General features: G+C 36.0%; 1 protein-coding gene across 1 annotated transcript in view; it reads right to left on the minus strand.

Annotated features, from left to right (window-relative positions):
* Positions 1 to 2,394: 2,394 nt before the first annotated feature.
* Positions 2,395 to 15,581, minus strand: part of ubac1 (UBA domain containing 1) — a 62,070-nt gene continuing 48,883 nt past the window's right edge. Inside the window, exons 9-10 of the mRNA XM_028810198.2 lie at positions 9,222 to 9,360; positions 2,395 to 2,904 (exon numbers count right to left, since the gene is read on the minus strand). Coding sequence (XP_028666031.1) covers positions 2,789 to 2,904; positions 9,222 to 9,360 — 255 coding nt within the window. The 3' untranslated portion in view covers positions 2,395 to 2,788. The remainder of the gene's footprint in view (positions 2,905 to 9,221; positions 9,361 to 15,581) is intronic.

Below are 15,581 nucleotides of genomic sequence, written 5' to 3' on the forward strand. Positions count from 1 at the left end.
GTTTCTGCGCAAATCTGTGACCCAAGCATGACAATATAAAAATAACCATATAAACATATGGTTTCTACTTCGCGGATTTTCTTATTTCGCGGGTGGCTCTGGAACGCAACCCCCGCGATGGAGGAGGGATTGCTGTATATATTTATATATATATATATATATATATATATATACATATATATACACACATATATATATATATATATATATATATACAGTATCTCACAAAAGTGAGTACACCCCTCACATTTTTGTAAATATTTTATTCTATCTTTTCATGGAACAACACTGAAGATATGACACTTTGATACAATGTAAAGTAGTCAGTGCACAGCTTGTATAACAGTGTAAATTTGCTGTCCCCTCCAAATAACTCAACACACTGCCATTAATGTCTAAACCGCTGGCAACAAAAGTGAGTACACCCCTAAGTGAAAAATGTCCAAATTGTGCCCAAAGTGTCAATATTTTGTGTGGCCACCATTATTTTCCAGCACTGCCTTAACTCTCTTGGGCATAGAGTTCACTAGAGCTTCACAGGTTGCTACTGGAATCCTCTTCCACTCCTCCATGATGACATCACAGAGCTGGTGGATGTTAGAGACCTTGCGCTCCTCCACCTTCCGTTTGAGGATGCCCCACAGATATTGGGCTTTACCCTCAGTTTCTTTAGCAAGGCAGTGGTCGTCTTGGAGGTGTGTTTGGGGTCATTATCATGTTGGAATACTGCGATGCGGCCCAGTTTCCGAAGGGAGGGGATCATGCTCTGCTTCAGTATGTCACAGTACACGTTGACATTCTATTCCCCAGTGCCGGGAGCACTCATGCAGCCCCAAACCATGACATTCCCACCGCCACGCTTGACTGTAGGCAAGACACACTTGTCTTTGTACTCCTCACCTGGTGGCTGCCACACACGCTTGACACCATCGGAACCAAATAAGTTTATCTTGGTCTCATCAGACCACAGGACATGGTTCCAGTAATCCATGTCCTTAGTCTGCTTGTCTTCAGCAAACTGTTTGTGGGCTTTCTTGTGCATCATCTTTAGAAGAGGCTTCCTTCTGGGACGACAGACATGCAGACCAATTTGATGCAGTGTGTGGCGTATGGTCTGAGCACTGACAGGCTAACCCCCCACCCCTTCAACCTCTGCAGCAATGCTGGCAGCACTCATATGTCTATTTTCAAAAGACAACCTCTGGATATGACGCTGAGCGCATGCACTCAACTTCTTTGGTCGACCATGGCATGGCCCGTGCTGAGTGGAACCTGTCCTGTTAAACCACTGTATGGTCTTGGCCACTGTGCTGCAGCTCAGTTTCAGGGTGTTGCCAATCTTCTTATAGCCTAGGCCATCTTTATGTAGAGCAACAATTCTTTTTTCAGATCCTCAGAGAGTTCTTTGCCATGAGGTGCCATGTTGAACTTCCAGTGACCAGCATGAGTGTGTGAGAGCGATAACACCAAATTTAACACACCTGCTCTCCATTCACACCTGAGACCTTGTAACACTAACAAATCACATGACACCGGGGAGGGAAAATGGCTAATTGGGCACAATTTGGACATTTTTCACTTAGGGGTGTACTCACTTTTGTTGCTAGCGGTTTAGACATTAATGGCTGTGTGTTGATTTATTTTGAGGGGACAGCAAATTTACACTGTTATACAAGCTGTACACTGACTACTTTACATTGTATCAAAGTGTCATATCTTCAGTGTTGTCCCATGAAAAGATATAATAAAAATATTTACAAAATGTGAGGGGTGTACTCACTTTTGTGAGATACTGTATATATATATTTTGTCAGAGAAATGGTGAAAACTATTTTAAATTAAGCCCTGTTACTGAAAAAATTAAAACAATGTGACAGCTTATAAGTATGAGAAGCATTTTATTTTCTTTTATGTCATATGTATTATGGATAAATCTTTTGCACATATTTTATTAAAGTATGCATTTTAAGGAAATTTTATTTATTTTAGTATTTTATGGTCACTGAACAATAAGCCAACAGAATTTCATTTTGTTTATAAAAAATGAACAGTTCACATCTGTGGTCTATAATTTAATTATAAAAATATACTTTAACATAGAACATAAAACTTCTATTTGTCTGGTTATGCAGGAGATTATTGTAACAAGTTTTTTAAAGGGATAAAGAAAAAAAAATCGGTTATCAGAATTAGCCAATCAAGTAACATGAAATCATTGATCGGTATTGGCCTTAGAAAACCTGACCAGAGCATCCCCACCAAACACAGCAAGCCAAACACTTGGGCAATACACTACCAGAGGCAGAAAGGCAAGTCTCTGCTGAATTTTGTTCCATCTTCTGCAGTATATACTGAAAATGTATTTATTATTCATCAGACAAATTAACACAAACATTTTTCTCTGAAGTGTAAACGCATAATGATTTATTGAATTAAACAGATTTTAAATTAAAAAGATTTAAATGAACATTACCTTTTAAAAATGTAACAAAACATGTTTTCATGTTTTATACAAGTGTTCTTCTGTATTATAAATAAATATATCTTCTGCAGCATTTGCACAACCAAAAATTTTCTGTTATATTTAACCAACACTTAATTTCCACGCCTCCATTAGCGCTACATCTGGAAGGCAGAAATAGGCTCAAGTCACATTAAACTTCCCTTTAAGTGGAAATCTGCAGCTCAGATTGAGCTAAACAGAGACCTCCTGCTTGACTGAGCCTATTTACTTTAGGAATAATCTGACGAGATAAAGCATTAAATATATGGACAATCTGGGGCTAGACTATGTGCGATTAAGAGTCTGGAAGATCCTAGATATCTGCAACATTACAGGCCCCGTCTCAGGATCATTCATCCACTGCGTGCTGTTTAATGGATTCTCCAGCATGTCTTCAAATGCTACAGAGAAAACAAAATACATAAACAATACATAACATGGAATTAGAAAAGGTAATGTACTTAGAAAGTCTAAAACCAACATTTGAACATCTGTCAATATTGTTAATATCTGAATATATAACACGTTGCTAACTTTCCAAACTTATTTCAAATCAGATTTGTTGGCCAGTATTTTGAACACTTTGTAACTTTGATTCTGTAAAATAAAACATTTAAAGCAGCAAAACCTTCTTTGATTTAGAAACACATACAGTATGCAAAAAAATGAAACTAATACATCCTGATAAGTTAAGTATCAACCCACCTTACAGCTCAGTCTAAGCATTGTCTATGTAAAGCAGTCGTTGCAGCTTTTTGTTTTCTTGGCTAAGTGAGGATGACATTTGCACATCTGGATTTCAAAATTCTTGTTCTCTCTTTCTTAGATGTTTGCTCAAGCCAAGCCCTGTCAAATGAGACGTGGCACTCTGGATTTGCAAATGATTCACACCCAATGGGCGATCTGCAATCTCCAAGTCTTTCTACACAATTTCAGTGCAATTCAAGAGATGATTTATCTTTGCCCATCTAGTGCCATTTTTATTTTTCTTGTACTGGGTTCCGCCAAATTACAAATGGCCACTTTGCAAATATTTGGGTACACGAAGAAGGTAATTTACTCCATTTTTCTCATCTTACAAAGCTGAATTTTCACTGTTAGGTTGGCAGACCCTGGGACAATTTTCCAAGCACACCTGGCTGAAGCTTACAGAACAGACTGGGGCTGGATACTGGTGACATACAATCACAGTCACTCAGTCATTCTGATAGCTGATGCTGAGTTTATAAGCTATGGTTCGGTCAACTTGTCATGCCTTACTCACATGTCTTCTTTCATTTTCGGGAGCATTAGGACTCATGAACTAGTTGGAAAAGCCCAAGAAAGATCATATGGCCTTTCCCTTGAATGTGAACTTTGAAGAGGTAAAGCATACATAAAGAGCTTTACTAAACAGTATTTAATAAATGGAAAGTGTCTTATTAAGGATTAATTTGATCACTGAAGTTATTATTAAATTAATTCTATTAATTTTTATGTATTCTTGGGCTATTTGAGCAAAAATCGGGTTTGTGTTTAGGGTCAGGGAATACTTAAAATCTTTTCCATTTATATTAATGGTAAGGTCGACCTTTTGTCGAAAAGGTGCATTCTGGCAAAGCTCAAACGAGCCTTAATGTGGCCTTTCTTGAGAAGCGGCTTTTTCCTTGCGACCCTCCTGAACAAGCCATTGTGGAGCTCTTGTGAAATTGTTGACACATGTACACAATGACCACTCTTTGCCATAAAATCCTGTAACTCCTTCAAAATGGCCATTGGCCTCTTGGTAGCCTCTCTTACCAGTTTCCTCCTTGCTCTTCCATCCAGTTTGGAGGGACGGCCGGATCCAGGGAGGGTCCTATTAGTACCAAACACTTGCCACTTCTTTATTATGGACTTTACTGTGCTCCTTGGGATTGATAAAACCTTTGAGATTTTTTTGTATTTATCTCCTGCCTTATGTCTGTCCACAACTCTATCCCTGAGATCTTTTGAAAGTGGCTTGCCACCCATAGTCAGTTGTTTGCTGTCAGTTGCACTACCAGACAAGGGAATGCTCCGGGAACAGATGTTTTGATGCTTCACTAATCACACTGATTGCAATTGATCACAAGTGGAAGCCAGTAACCACGGTCTGCAATGGAAATGGTGGTTACTTACACCTGATTGAGTTTATAAATATTGTTTAGGAGGAGGGTGATCCTTTATTAATCTCAGTACTTCTTGTTTTTTATTTATTTTTTTAATTCTTCTGACCTGTAGCTGTGATATCTTTCAATTGGATGTTATAGATTGTATTGAGTAAATAAAGCTGGAAAAAAATATTGGTTTGTGTATTTTCATTTAAGGCTGTAATGCAAAAAAAAAATGGGAATATTTTGAAAGGGGTGATTCTTTTCTATATCCACTGTATATGTAAAGAAAACAAAATTACATAAAACTTCTCTAAAGCAAGTTTTTGTCATTGCTTAGTTTTTTTGATTCAAGTTTTGTTTCGTGGCCCATTGTTTGCACATTTTTTCTGGTGCATCTAGCAGTAGTTCACCATCCCACTGACATCCCAGCATCCTAAGTACCTTCTTTCAATGTCCTTGATATCCTGATAAAATATTTCACCTATCTCTTCATTCACCGCTCCAACATTCTCAGGGAAAAACATCCAAAAAAAAGCAAACTTAAGAGAATGTTGCAACCGAATTTCCTTAAACTTTACTATTAATTTTTCACAATCTATATATACAAAATGAAAAATGTCCGGCATCCGTGCCGGAACATAATGACATCTGGCGTCCGCAAAAGGGCTGCAATGTTCAATGAAAAAGGCAACAGAAAGCACAAAGAAAGAGGGATATATGGGGTAGAATAGGATGGTCTTACCATTTAACTACTGTGCCCGTTTAACTAAACTGGCATTTGACTGTGCTAGTTTCTTTACAATCTGGATCTCTGCTCCCTAAAAACTCAGAAATGATGTCTTTGAATGATACCCAAGTATCTCATTCAAGGTTGTTCATCATGCCATTAGATTCTGTATCAGAAAACAGCTTTCTCATATGAGGTTCAGCAAAAATGGCCTCTTTCAGTTCAGCCTTAGACAAACCCAGACACCTCCAGCTCAAAGACATAAAACAGGCTCCATCTTTTGATAGGACTTTGACAAATTGTTTCATTAAACAAAGCTTAATATGAAGCAGTGGTAGAGGTGGGTCTGATGATGTTTTTGGTACCAAGCAGTAGTTTTTTTTCTAGTTGGCCATTCCTTCTGAACCTGATGTACCTTTTTGGCCCTGCTCTCCCAACATGGAAATTTTGCATGCCCTGACTGCTGACCACACAGCACTTTCAGGTTCCCACATATGAGCCAACAGTGCTCAATGTAGTTAATTTTCCCAAGAAGATTTTCAAAGCTTTAAACATAGATTTTAACATTAGAAAATACTAAATTCAAACAAACAGCTATTAAAATAAAATGTACGTATTTAATCGAAAGTACAAACAACAATAATAAACCTATAATTCAGAGCTAAAAAAAAAGTGTTTCGTTTTTATATTTGAATTTAACACCCAAAAATATATAAAAATCACATGACATAATCAAAACATTTGTACAATGTATACCTGTGTTATAGGATACAACAAAAAATGTACAAAAACAACAAAATATAATAATAAAAAGAATACTTATTTTTATTGTTAATATTCAGACTGGTATAGCCAAGAAAGTATTGCATTGCTAAAGGATGATTTAATTCAGAGTACATGCATCTCTCAAATGGGGAAGTTATCAATGACAGTCTTTTTTTTTTTTTTTCCTACAATCGCATCTATGAATTTTTCAGGCTCTGCCTTTTCAAGCCAGGTATTGCTTATCATAGTAATACCTACCAATTGCGTGACAGTTAAAGAGAAACAGAATGTGCCCCCACAGATATAGATACAAAATTCTAGGGAGGAACAGATAGATAAATGAGCATGTTCAGACATTTGTTGCACAGTTTTGAGTAGTATGGCATCTGCAAGAAAACAAAAGCCCATATTTTCTCATGGTGATAAAAACCAAGATAACATGCCTTTTGTTATATAGTGTAGGTGAGTTCTTTGCCAATGGGCATTGTGCTATGGCACAGAAGAATATACTTTTTTCATATAGTGTAGGCGAGTTCTTTGTATATTCATCATCCTTTCTTCCATTGTGGTCTCCTGCCATGGTGCTTGTAGGAGTTGTAAAACTGATAAGCTTGTTAGCTGTGTGTCTTCTTGATAAATATTATACAAACACTTGGTATATTTGTGGATTTTCTTAAAGAGTTGTACTGCATTTATTTTTTGTGCTTGCCATAAAATACAAGTTTTGGTAAAAAAAAAAAAAAAAAAGCATTGCATTATTAAAATGGTAATTCATATTTATAATTACACATTAAGAATTCCACATGTCTAGTTAGTTCACTGAAGAATAAAAAAACAAACACCTGAATAATTATAGTAAATGCATATTTTGACAGCAAAAAAAAAAAAAAAGTGCAATTAATGATTAAAAATGATTAAAAGCATATGAGGGCATGTATATTAATACAGTGTACCAAATACCAAATATTTAAATTTAAGCAGTGTTTAATTGCCAATATCAATTAATTGATTGTGTGGGTGAGCGCGAGTCTGTCTGTCTTTCTTTTATTTATTTATTTTAGTAGTTATTTAGTCACTGAACAAGAAGCCTACAGAAATTCATTTTGTTAAAAAAAATGAACAGTTCACACCTATGGTCTATAGTTTAATTACAAAAATACCAAAGTAAACTCTATAATATACGACACAGGCTTCTATGTGTCCGTAAAAAGTTGTTAAAAGGGATAAAGAAAAGAAAAATATTGAAATCGTTGATTGGTATTGACTTTAAAAAACCTTTAATACTATTTTTTTTTATTTTTCAACTACTCCGCCGTTTAATAATTTCACATTAAATTTTTTTTAAGTGTTTCCCTGAAAAATTAGGGTTCTTCTCTATAATATTTGTACAGAATATTATATATGCATTTGGTAAGATAAAATTAATATTTCATTATAATGCTTGTAATTGAAATTAATAATTGCAATTATAATATCAAAGGCAATAACTGTTAATTACAAATTTTGTTATAATCATGCACCCCTACTTATTTGTTTACTATTTTGTTAATAAAACATGTACATGCTATGGGAAACATGGTCACTTTATGCTAGACTCAAACCCCAGCTTCCAGGGTACAAGGTAATCAGTTAAGCCATTATGCTATTTAACCATTGTAGTGCAAAACGTTTCGTTGAGAAGTAGCTATTGAACGAGTCAAATTCACAGTGATGTTTGTAAAAACTGTGCTACAGTAATACTTTTAGTAGCAACATTGTATACACGTACACAATATTTATATACTTCTAGAGGGTGTCCCAAAATTCATGCAAGAAGTAATTTTGATAGAGAACACAGGTTTTTAATTAAAAATTGTAAATTTTTAATTCATTCATAAAGTATACAGTATAGGGTTATGAATGGAATAGCATAGCAGGTAAATGGCCTCCACGGCTTTGCTGGCACATACGCACTCTTTTGTCGAAATTTTCCATGACCGTTTTGCATAAATGTGGCTGAATTTCGTTGATACAGCGCTCAATTTCAAATTCACTTGTTGCTGTTCCAAAATCCATTCAATGAACTCTCTTCGCTGCGCGTGGTGAGTAGGCTTCAGTTCTTGACTCAATTGAACTTTGTAAGCATGAAGATGCAAATCTTTCATGAGAATACGCTGTAGAGAGCTTCTGGAAATGTTCAATTCTTGACCACGGTGCCGAATTGATGGTCCTGGACTCTCAGAACACTCTCGCGAACTGCTTCGATGTTTTGTGTTGAACAACTTGTAGAAGGACGGCCAGTGTGTCTAAGATCACTAATATCCAGTCTCCTTGAATTTTTTAATTAATCTCTTCACAGTTGATGAAGTTAAATCACTATTCCGACCATATTTTTTACGAAAATTGTGAACTGTAGCTGCCAAACCTTCATTATTTTTAAAATATTGCTCAACAATGAAAACGCATCGTTCTTTCGTGTAGCGCTCTATTTTTAATAACCCTGAACTGTGAGCTGTCACGCTGTCTTTTTTTTTCGTTGGCAACACTTTACCGCACAAATGGCACCAAATTCAAATCTTGCTTGAATTTTGGGACACCCTATACATATTAATTTCAATAGACTTGTAATTCCATGTTTCCTATTAAGGGGTTTCAAGAAAAAGTGTTCACAGAAAATACAAAACATAACTTTTTATAAACTGTATAAACTCAATACTCAACATTTTTCAAAATAACTATATTAGATGATCTTGTAGCTGTAAAATTCCCTATTAAGTGAATTTAAACACGTGCAGTGAGAGATTAAATGAAGTGATCATGTCACTAATAAATTATGCATCATGAGCACTAGTTTGGTTATTTTTGCTAGCTAAACACATAACACAGTGAAATACTGCAAGCAGAGGTCGTACTGTGTACATTTTTCATGTCTGCATCTGTACAAAAAAGGGGAACAAAAGCAATAACAAAAACGTCTAGGAAGTCAAGTATATAAAGATATCAGTTTACACAATATTAATAAACATCATGGCTAACTACAAGTTTAGAATCATATTAAGATTTTGTGCACCCTAAATTTTAAATATGCCCATTGTTTTAATTTTAAGAATTTAAAATTTAAAAATGTTCTTACCTAAAAGTATTTTAGGGTTAGTAAGGCCTAGCTGTACAACTGGATTTTCTAAAATGGCCTGAAAGAGGGGACTGTTGGGATCAATTCCAGTATCCAAATCTTCAGGAGAGGGTTTCCTGTCTCCAAGTAACCAATCACACTAAACAAAAACAAAAATATCATCTTATTTAGGGAATCTATGGCAAAAATTGAAAGCAACAAAGCAATACATTAAATCTAATATACTTAGTCATTTTGCAAAGCTTTTTATAAGAGATACATGGTCAAAATAAAATGCATAAGTTGAGAATATTTGGTAAGAAACTTTCCAAGGTTATTATCTGTAAATTGAAAAAGGCATTGTGCTTAGTCATTCAGTGCATAATTACTTTAAACATTAATGTACAATAATTGCAACTTTTAAATATATATAGTATAAAACATATTTAAATAAAAATTTTAAACTAACAAACTTAGTTCCAACCTTACATACATGTTTTTGGAACATAAGTCTTGACACTACTCTCTGCAACAGTGATGACTGCTTTTCTACATCAAAGAATCTTCCAAAGACTAGCACAAAAGACTTTATTTTTAAAATGTCCAGCTATCTAGTATCCTTAAACGATATCCTGAAATTCCACTTCATATCATCGATACCAAAAAGACTGCACACACATTTGATAGTTTATATAAAGTACAGAGTGAGTGTGTGATTGCATGCCCAACAATATACTTGTGCCCAATTTGTGGTTAAGACAGGCTTCCCATAACTCCAATCTGGATAAACAAATTAGAAATAGCTAAATGAAAGACTGTTTGTATAAAAAGCTGTTTATGCATTACACATATATGTATGCATACTGTATAATTTAATAAAGCAGTGTTGTAGATTGACATATACCATAAACTGCACAAAATGCTGCTGCTACTATCTAGCACCTGATCGGGTTCAAGTCATAGTATAAATGTGTCTAATGTCTGCAACTGACTATCAGTTTCATTCACAACTCATTCTCCTATCTAGAGTTCTAGCAGCCCATGATAGGATGTGCAGACTATAATTTCTTAAAGTCAAACACATTTTAGTGAAAACTTGATCCAGGGCTACAACACTGGCTCCTAATAGGAATCCAGATCAAACACATCCTAAAACATAATCAAGAAACTGAAGTCCAAAAACAGAAGCAAAAACCCTCAAAAGCCAATACCAAAAGAAAAGCAAATACTTAGGAACTCTAAGCAACACTCAATGACAACCTGAAGGAAACTGTCTGATACACCAGAATATAAAGGAGGAGGGCAGACCCTCAGGTGTCACGTCATCGTGGCACCACCTCTTGTGGTTCCGTCCACAGAATACACAGAATGGTGGAACACTTTTGGCCAAAGTACACGAATAACATTTTATAATAAGTAAACCTAGCAGAAATTACTGAAAGACATGAAAAACAATAATTCCAAAATAACAAACGAATAAGATGGAAAATATATACAAGTCAGGATAAAACTTCCGGTTGCTGTCTCTATGAAGCTGAAATGTACCCCCTATAACTAACTACATGGGATTTTTTCCAAGTACTCTGGTGGTTTAAGATGCACCAATTGTGGAATGCTGCCGACATTATGAGTAACTCATATTTTTTGGATTATCTACTATCACAGATGAACCTAAGTGTACACAACATCTTCTGGTTCTTGTAAAGAAGGCTCCCCATTGCCTTTAATTCCATAAACACCTGAGGAAAGCTCAGGTATCTCTATCTGTTCTCGTTAACTGCTACAAGTGCAGAGAAGCACCAAGAAAATCAACACTCTCTCCATTTTTCAATCCCAGTTATTCAAATAATATAAAAATTTAAATCAGCTCATTATTTTCACAGACCTCTACCATGTGGCATTTACTGCTACACTGCAACAAATGAATACTGGTTAACTGAAACTTGACCAAACCTCAGTTTCAAGCAGACAGTATTTCATTAGCCATCCACTTTATCATGTGAATGCTTCAGTGTATAGAAATTAATTTGTATAAGTCGTGCAGTTCTACTCTGAAGTCATCACATTATTGCACTAGGAGACAATGGTTTCCACTTTCTAACTTTTATTCTAGTTACAGGATGAGAAAAATGAAAGCTTTCTCTCTCATAAAACATTGTGTGCCCAGTTGTAGTGACAGATCCACTTATACTGAAAATGTCAACTACTTAAAAGAGAGCAATGGCACTGTAAAATTCAGTAATATAAAGCTGATGGAGAAAATATTCTTGCAGCTGCTACTGATATTTGGTGCTGGTTAAAGGCCTGAATCATGACTAGTGGGGAAAATGCACTTGAAGCCCCTGCAGAGTCATCTTTATCAATGCTGTACTGACATACTGGGGAATTTACATGGTTTAGGGGTATGTAAAGGGAGCGCTGAAATCAATAATGTAACATATGATTACTAAATTAATTAGAATTAATAGAGTCTTTCCAAGCACTGAATATCTTGGGGTAACTGATAGAAATCATGAATGACTATCATGACTACGACACATCAGCAGAGCACAAGATCCTTATCTATCTGCTTCTTTGCAGTACATATGGAGAATAAAAGCACAGCACACACATTATGTCCAACTTCAGTTTATCTGCTAACACACTAAAACATTTACAGGAGATATAAGGAGAAGGAGCATTCTACCACCAGAATAACCTTTGAATCTGAAAGTTAGAGCCCACATTTTTTAAAGTATGGCCAAAGAGAATGCCATAATATCACTTTGCTGTATGCATTCCTTAGACACACACAGTCCTATATCGGTTAGGTAGACTTTACCCTTTACTACCCTAGAGGGATGTTTTTGAAGCAGAAGGGTATTAAAAACATAAGGCACTTTTACGGTTTAATACTTCACGCGATGTGCGCTTGTGGACGCTACTGCTTTATACTTGCGTGCATAATTTATGTAAATCTGTAGGATTCCACCAGGTGGCAGTACTAGATATCATTATGGGGAGAAAACAACGTTCACCTTCACTGTGCTGTGAATTGCCCAAAACACCCATTAAATTCCCAGGACACCTTGCCACAATATCTCTGAAAAGGATGGATGTTTAATATTTATATTCATCAATCCAGGGATGTGCCCATTCTAGCTAGCATCGAACATGAGGCAGAAACAATCCCTGGGTGGGGCATCAACTCATCGCAAGGTGAATACGAGCACACACATATCCTAGCATCATTTTAGCATCATCAAATCTCCAAACCTGTATGTCCTTGAAAGGAAACCGGAGCACACTGTGGAAACCCACCAGGAAAACATGCAAACTCTAGGCAGGGAACACCAGGGACGTGACTCCCTGGGAAGCAGCAACACTACTGCTCCACAACCGTGCTGGCCCCACATGTGTGATTATCAACAGTGTTAATTATTTAAATGAAGTTAACAATTTATCTGTAAAATGTAACATACATGTTTTAACACATTTCACCAAGAAATAGAAATCAAGTATAAATCTAAGGATTCTAAATATGCAGAGAACTGGAATATCACAAATTGAATGTGTTCTGATGACATTTATGAGGTTCTACTTTAATGGCAAAATAAACTATGAGATTAAAGTTGAAATTTCCACTTTAATCACAAAATAGTCCTTTATTTCTTCACTGTGTCCTTAATTTTTTTTCTGTTGCTAAAGTACGCTTCTGTACATTCTGATGCTGTTGCAAAGGTGCTTTTAAAAAAAAAAGATGACACAGAAGATGGTATGTGAGAACATTAAAATGTATTGCATCATTACGATGATTATTTTGCAACGCTTGTATTGTAAGAAACACATAAAAAAGCACCACAAATACATTTGTATGTCAGCATTTAAGTTTGATGATTTTTGCTTCAGCACATCGAACCATTCATCAAACATCGAAAGCACACACATTAATCCTGTAGGATCTGCAAAGTGGCTTGCTGTCACACGTTGATAGTAAACAAAGACTATGACATCACGTTCCAATTTGAACACAATGTGCCCTCCAATTTTTTGCTGGTATTGCAACTTGCGCATGTGTTGCATTGATTTCTGAGGACGTGCTCAGAGGACACATCAAATGAACGCTGGGAACGCATAGCAGCCATGATACGTGTGCGTACACATTCTGAGCATGAAGTGTCAACCGGCCCTTACACAGATATAAGCCAAATCATCTGACAACCACTGTTACCATCAGCACAAACACAAAAGAATTTGATAAATAAGAGTAATTACCTTTAAAAGTACACAATAGTAACAAGTCAGAATTCAGCAGGATTCCTACAACTGACATAATTCAAAATGCTTATAGCTCTGGGAACAAAGTCCTTAAATCTGTTGATTTTTAGCCTTGGAAACCAAGCAGCCTGATGGCAATGTTACTGCTAATTTTTATAATGTTTTTTGGATAGTTTTCATTTTTAATGCTAAGGTTGCCAAACCAACATAAAAATGTGACAACAGATTCAATAAAAGGCTAATAAAAAAGTGGCATGATAGTTTTGCCCACATGAAAACGTTTTCTAAGAAAGAATAATAATTTCTATCCCTCCTTTGCAAATTTGTTTTGTGTTAAGATCAAAGGTTAGCCCATTATTAATGATTGTTCCTAGATTTATGTACTGTATGTATTGCTCCATAATGTTCAAAGTCTCCTCTTTTATTATTGCTGAGAGAGTGGTGGGAGGGTAACACCTAAACTCTACAGCAATTTTCTTGGTCTCAGAATTATTTAGGTGTAAAACAGAATTTATCAATTAGTTTGCCAACTAAAACAGTACCCAGGATTGTATTTAAAGCAGACGAATAATCAAAAAAAGAACAGTTTTGCATGGGATTCTGCTCCTTCCAAGTGCTCATACAGAAGACTGTGAAGTGTTGCTGTGGTATCCTCCACTCCCCTCTTTGCTCTGGATGCAAACTGGTATAGGTCCAGAGATAGATACAGGTTCTGTTTAGCAGCTTTCTCTTAATCAACTTCTCAAAGGATTCCACAATATAAGAAGTTGAAGCCCCTGGCTGAAGTCATTTAATACTTTTGGGGTGTACTTTTTGCTATTTGAGTAACATTTGCCTGTTTCCAGAGTCTAGTCACTTGCTGCAAATCCAGAGACATCTTGGGTATAGAGTAGAATATTGGAGCATGCTGCTCTGCACAAGAGTGAAGCAGTCGTCCATTGATGCTGTCTGGGCCAGGGCTTCTTTTGATCTTAGTTTCTGAAGGAATTTTCTTACATCGTTCTACTCAAAGAAGTGTTGATGCCTAACTCCAGTCCTAAGTTTGGTCTTTTGGTGAATAATGTTAAACTATCACATCTGGCACACTCTCCCCTTCTAGTATGGATGTCATTCACCCAATTCAATTCCTTCTATACCCATTTCTGTGTCAGCTAATCAGTTTGGTTCAATCAACGTCTTACGCCATGGTCATTAGCACCTGTTTGTTATCCATGCTTAATCAAGTTTTTATTTGAAAAATGGTCTTTACTGAAATACTATTTCTCTGAAACATTAATTTTTTTGGAAATTTAAAAATGCACAAGCACACACAAAATATCACATTTCCTGCCAACAGAGATGCTCACGTGCAAGCTGCAACAACAGCAGACTTAAAAAGAACAACCATCTGCTATGCACCTACATGTAGATCTGAGCATGCTTCAGGTTCAATGAAGTACGTGGGAGGCTTAAAATAAACCTCAGACCTAAAAATAAAACAACTACAGTGGAGAAGAAAGAAATGCTCCTAAGACATTTCTGGGACTGGAGTATGATTTGGAGTGTGTGGGCATTTCAAGCTGCCAATATATTCCTTGAAGCAAAAAGCTATCAAGTGTTTTCAAATACAAGCTTTTAGTGCGGACACATAACTAACATAACTAACACAACTAACATATAGTCAACACCAGAAATATTGGCATCTCTCAAAAAAGTGAACAAAAACATTAACATAGACAATACATACAATGATTCTAATATTCCTGAAATGTTTGGAGAAATTGTTGATTATTTTTTTTTAATAAAAACAATTCCTGCAAAAGTGTTGTTTTATCTTCTAAATAATTTATCTTGTTAAAAATGTATGTAGCACCCTTGAAGAATCTCTTGTATATATTTCTCTTCTGGTTCGTTCTGCTTCCACTTCAAAACCGGTCCCACCCACACGCAGCCGACACGGCATTTCTCAATTCCTATTCGTCCTCTTCCATGTCATGCACTATACTGGCCTGCTGAGTGTAATACATCCAACAAGTACTTGAGGTGCTGCCACAACGGTAAAGTAGCTTTAAAACCTTTGCGGGAGCCACCTGTGTCTTTACAACAGCTTCTTACACAGCAAACATCAGAAGCTAAAAATTATCG

The sequence above is a fragment of the Erpetoichthys calabaricus genome, chromosome 9, assembly GCF_900747795.2.
Source record: "Erpetoichthys calabaricus chromosome 9, fErpCal1.3, whole genome shotgun sequence".
Taxonomy (NCBI): domain Eukaryota; kingdom Metazoa; phylum Chordata; class Cladistia; order Polypteriformes; family Polypteridae; genus Erpetoichthys; species Erpetoichthys calabaricus.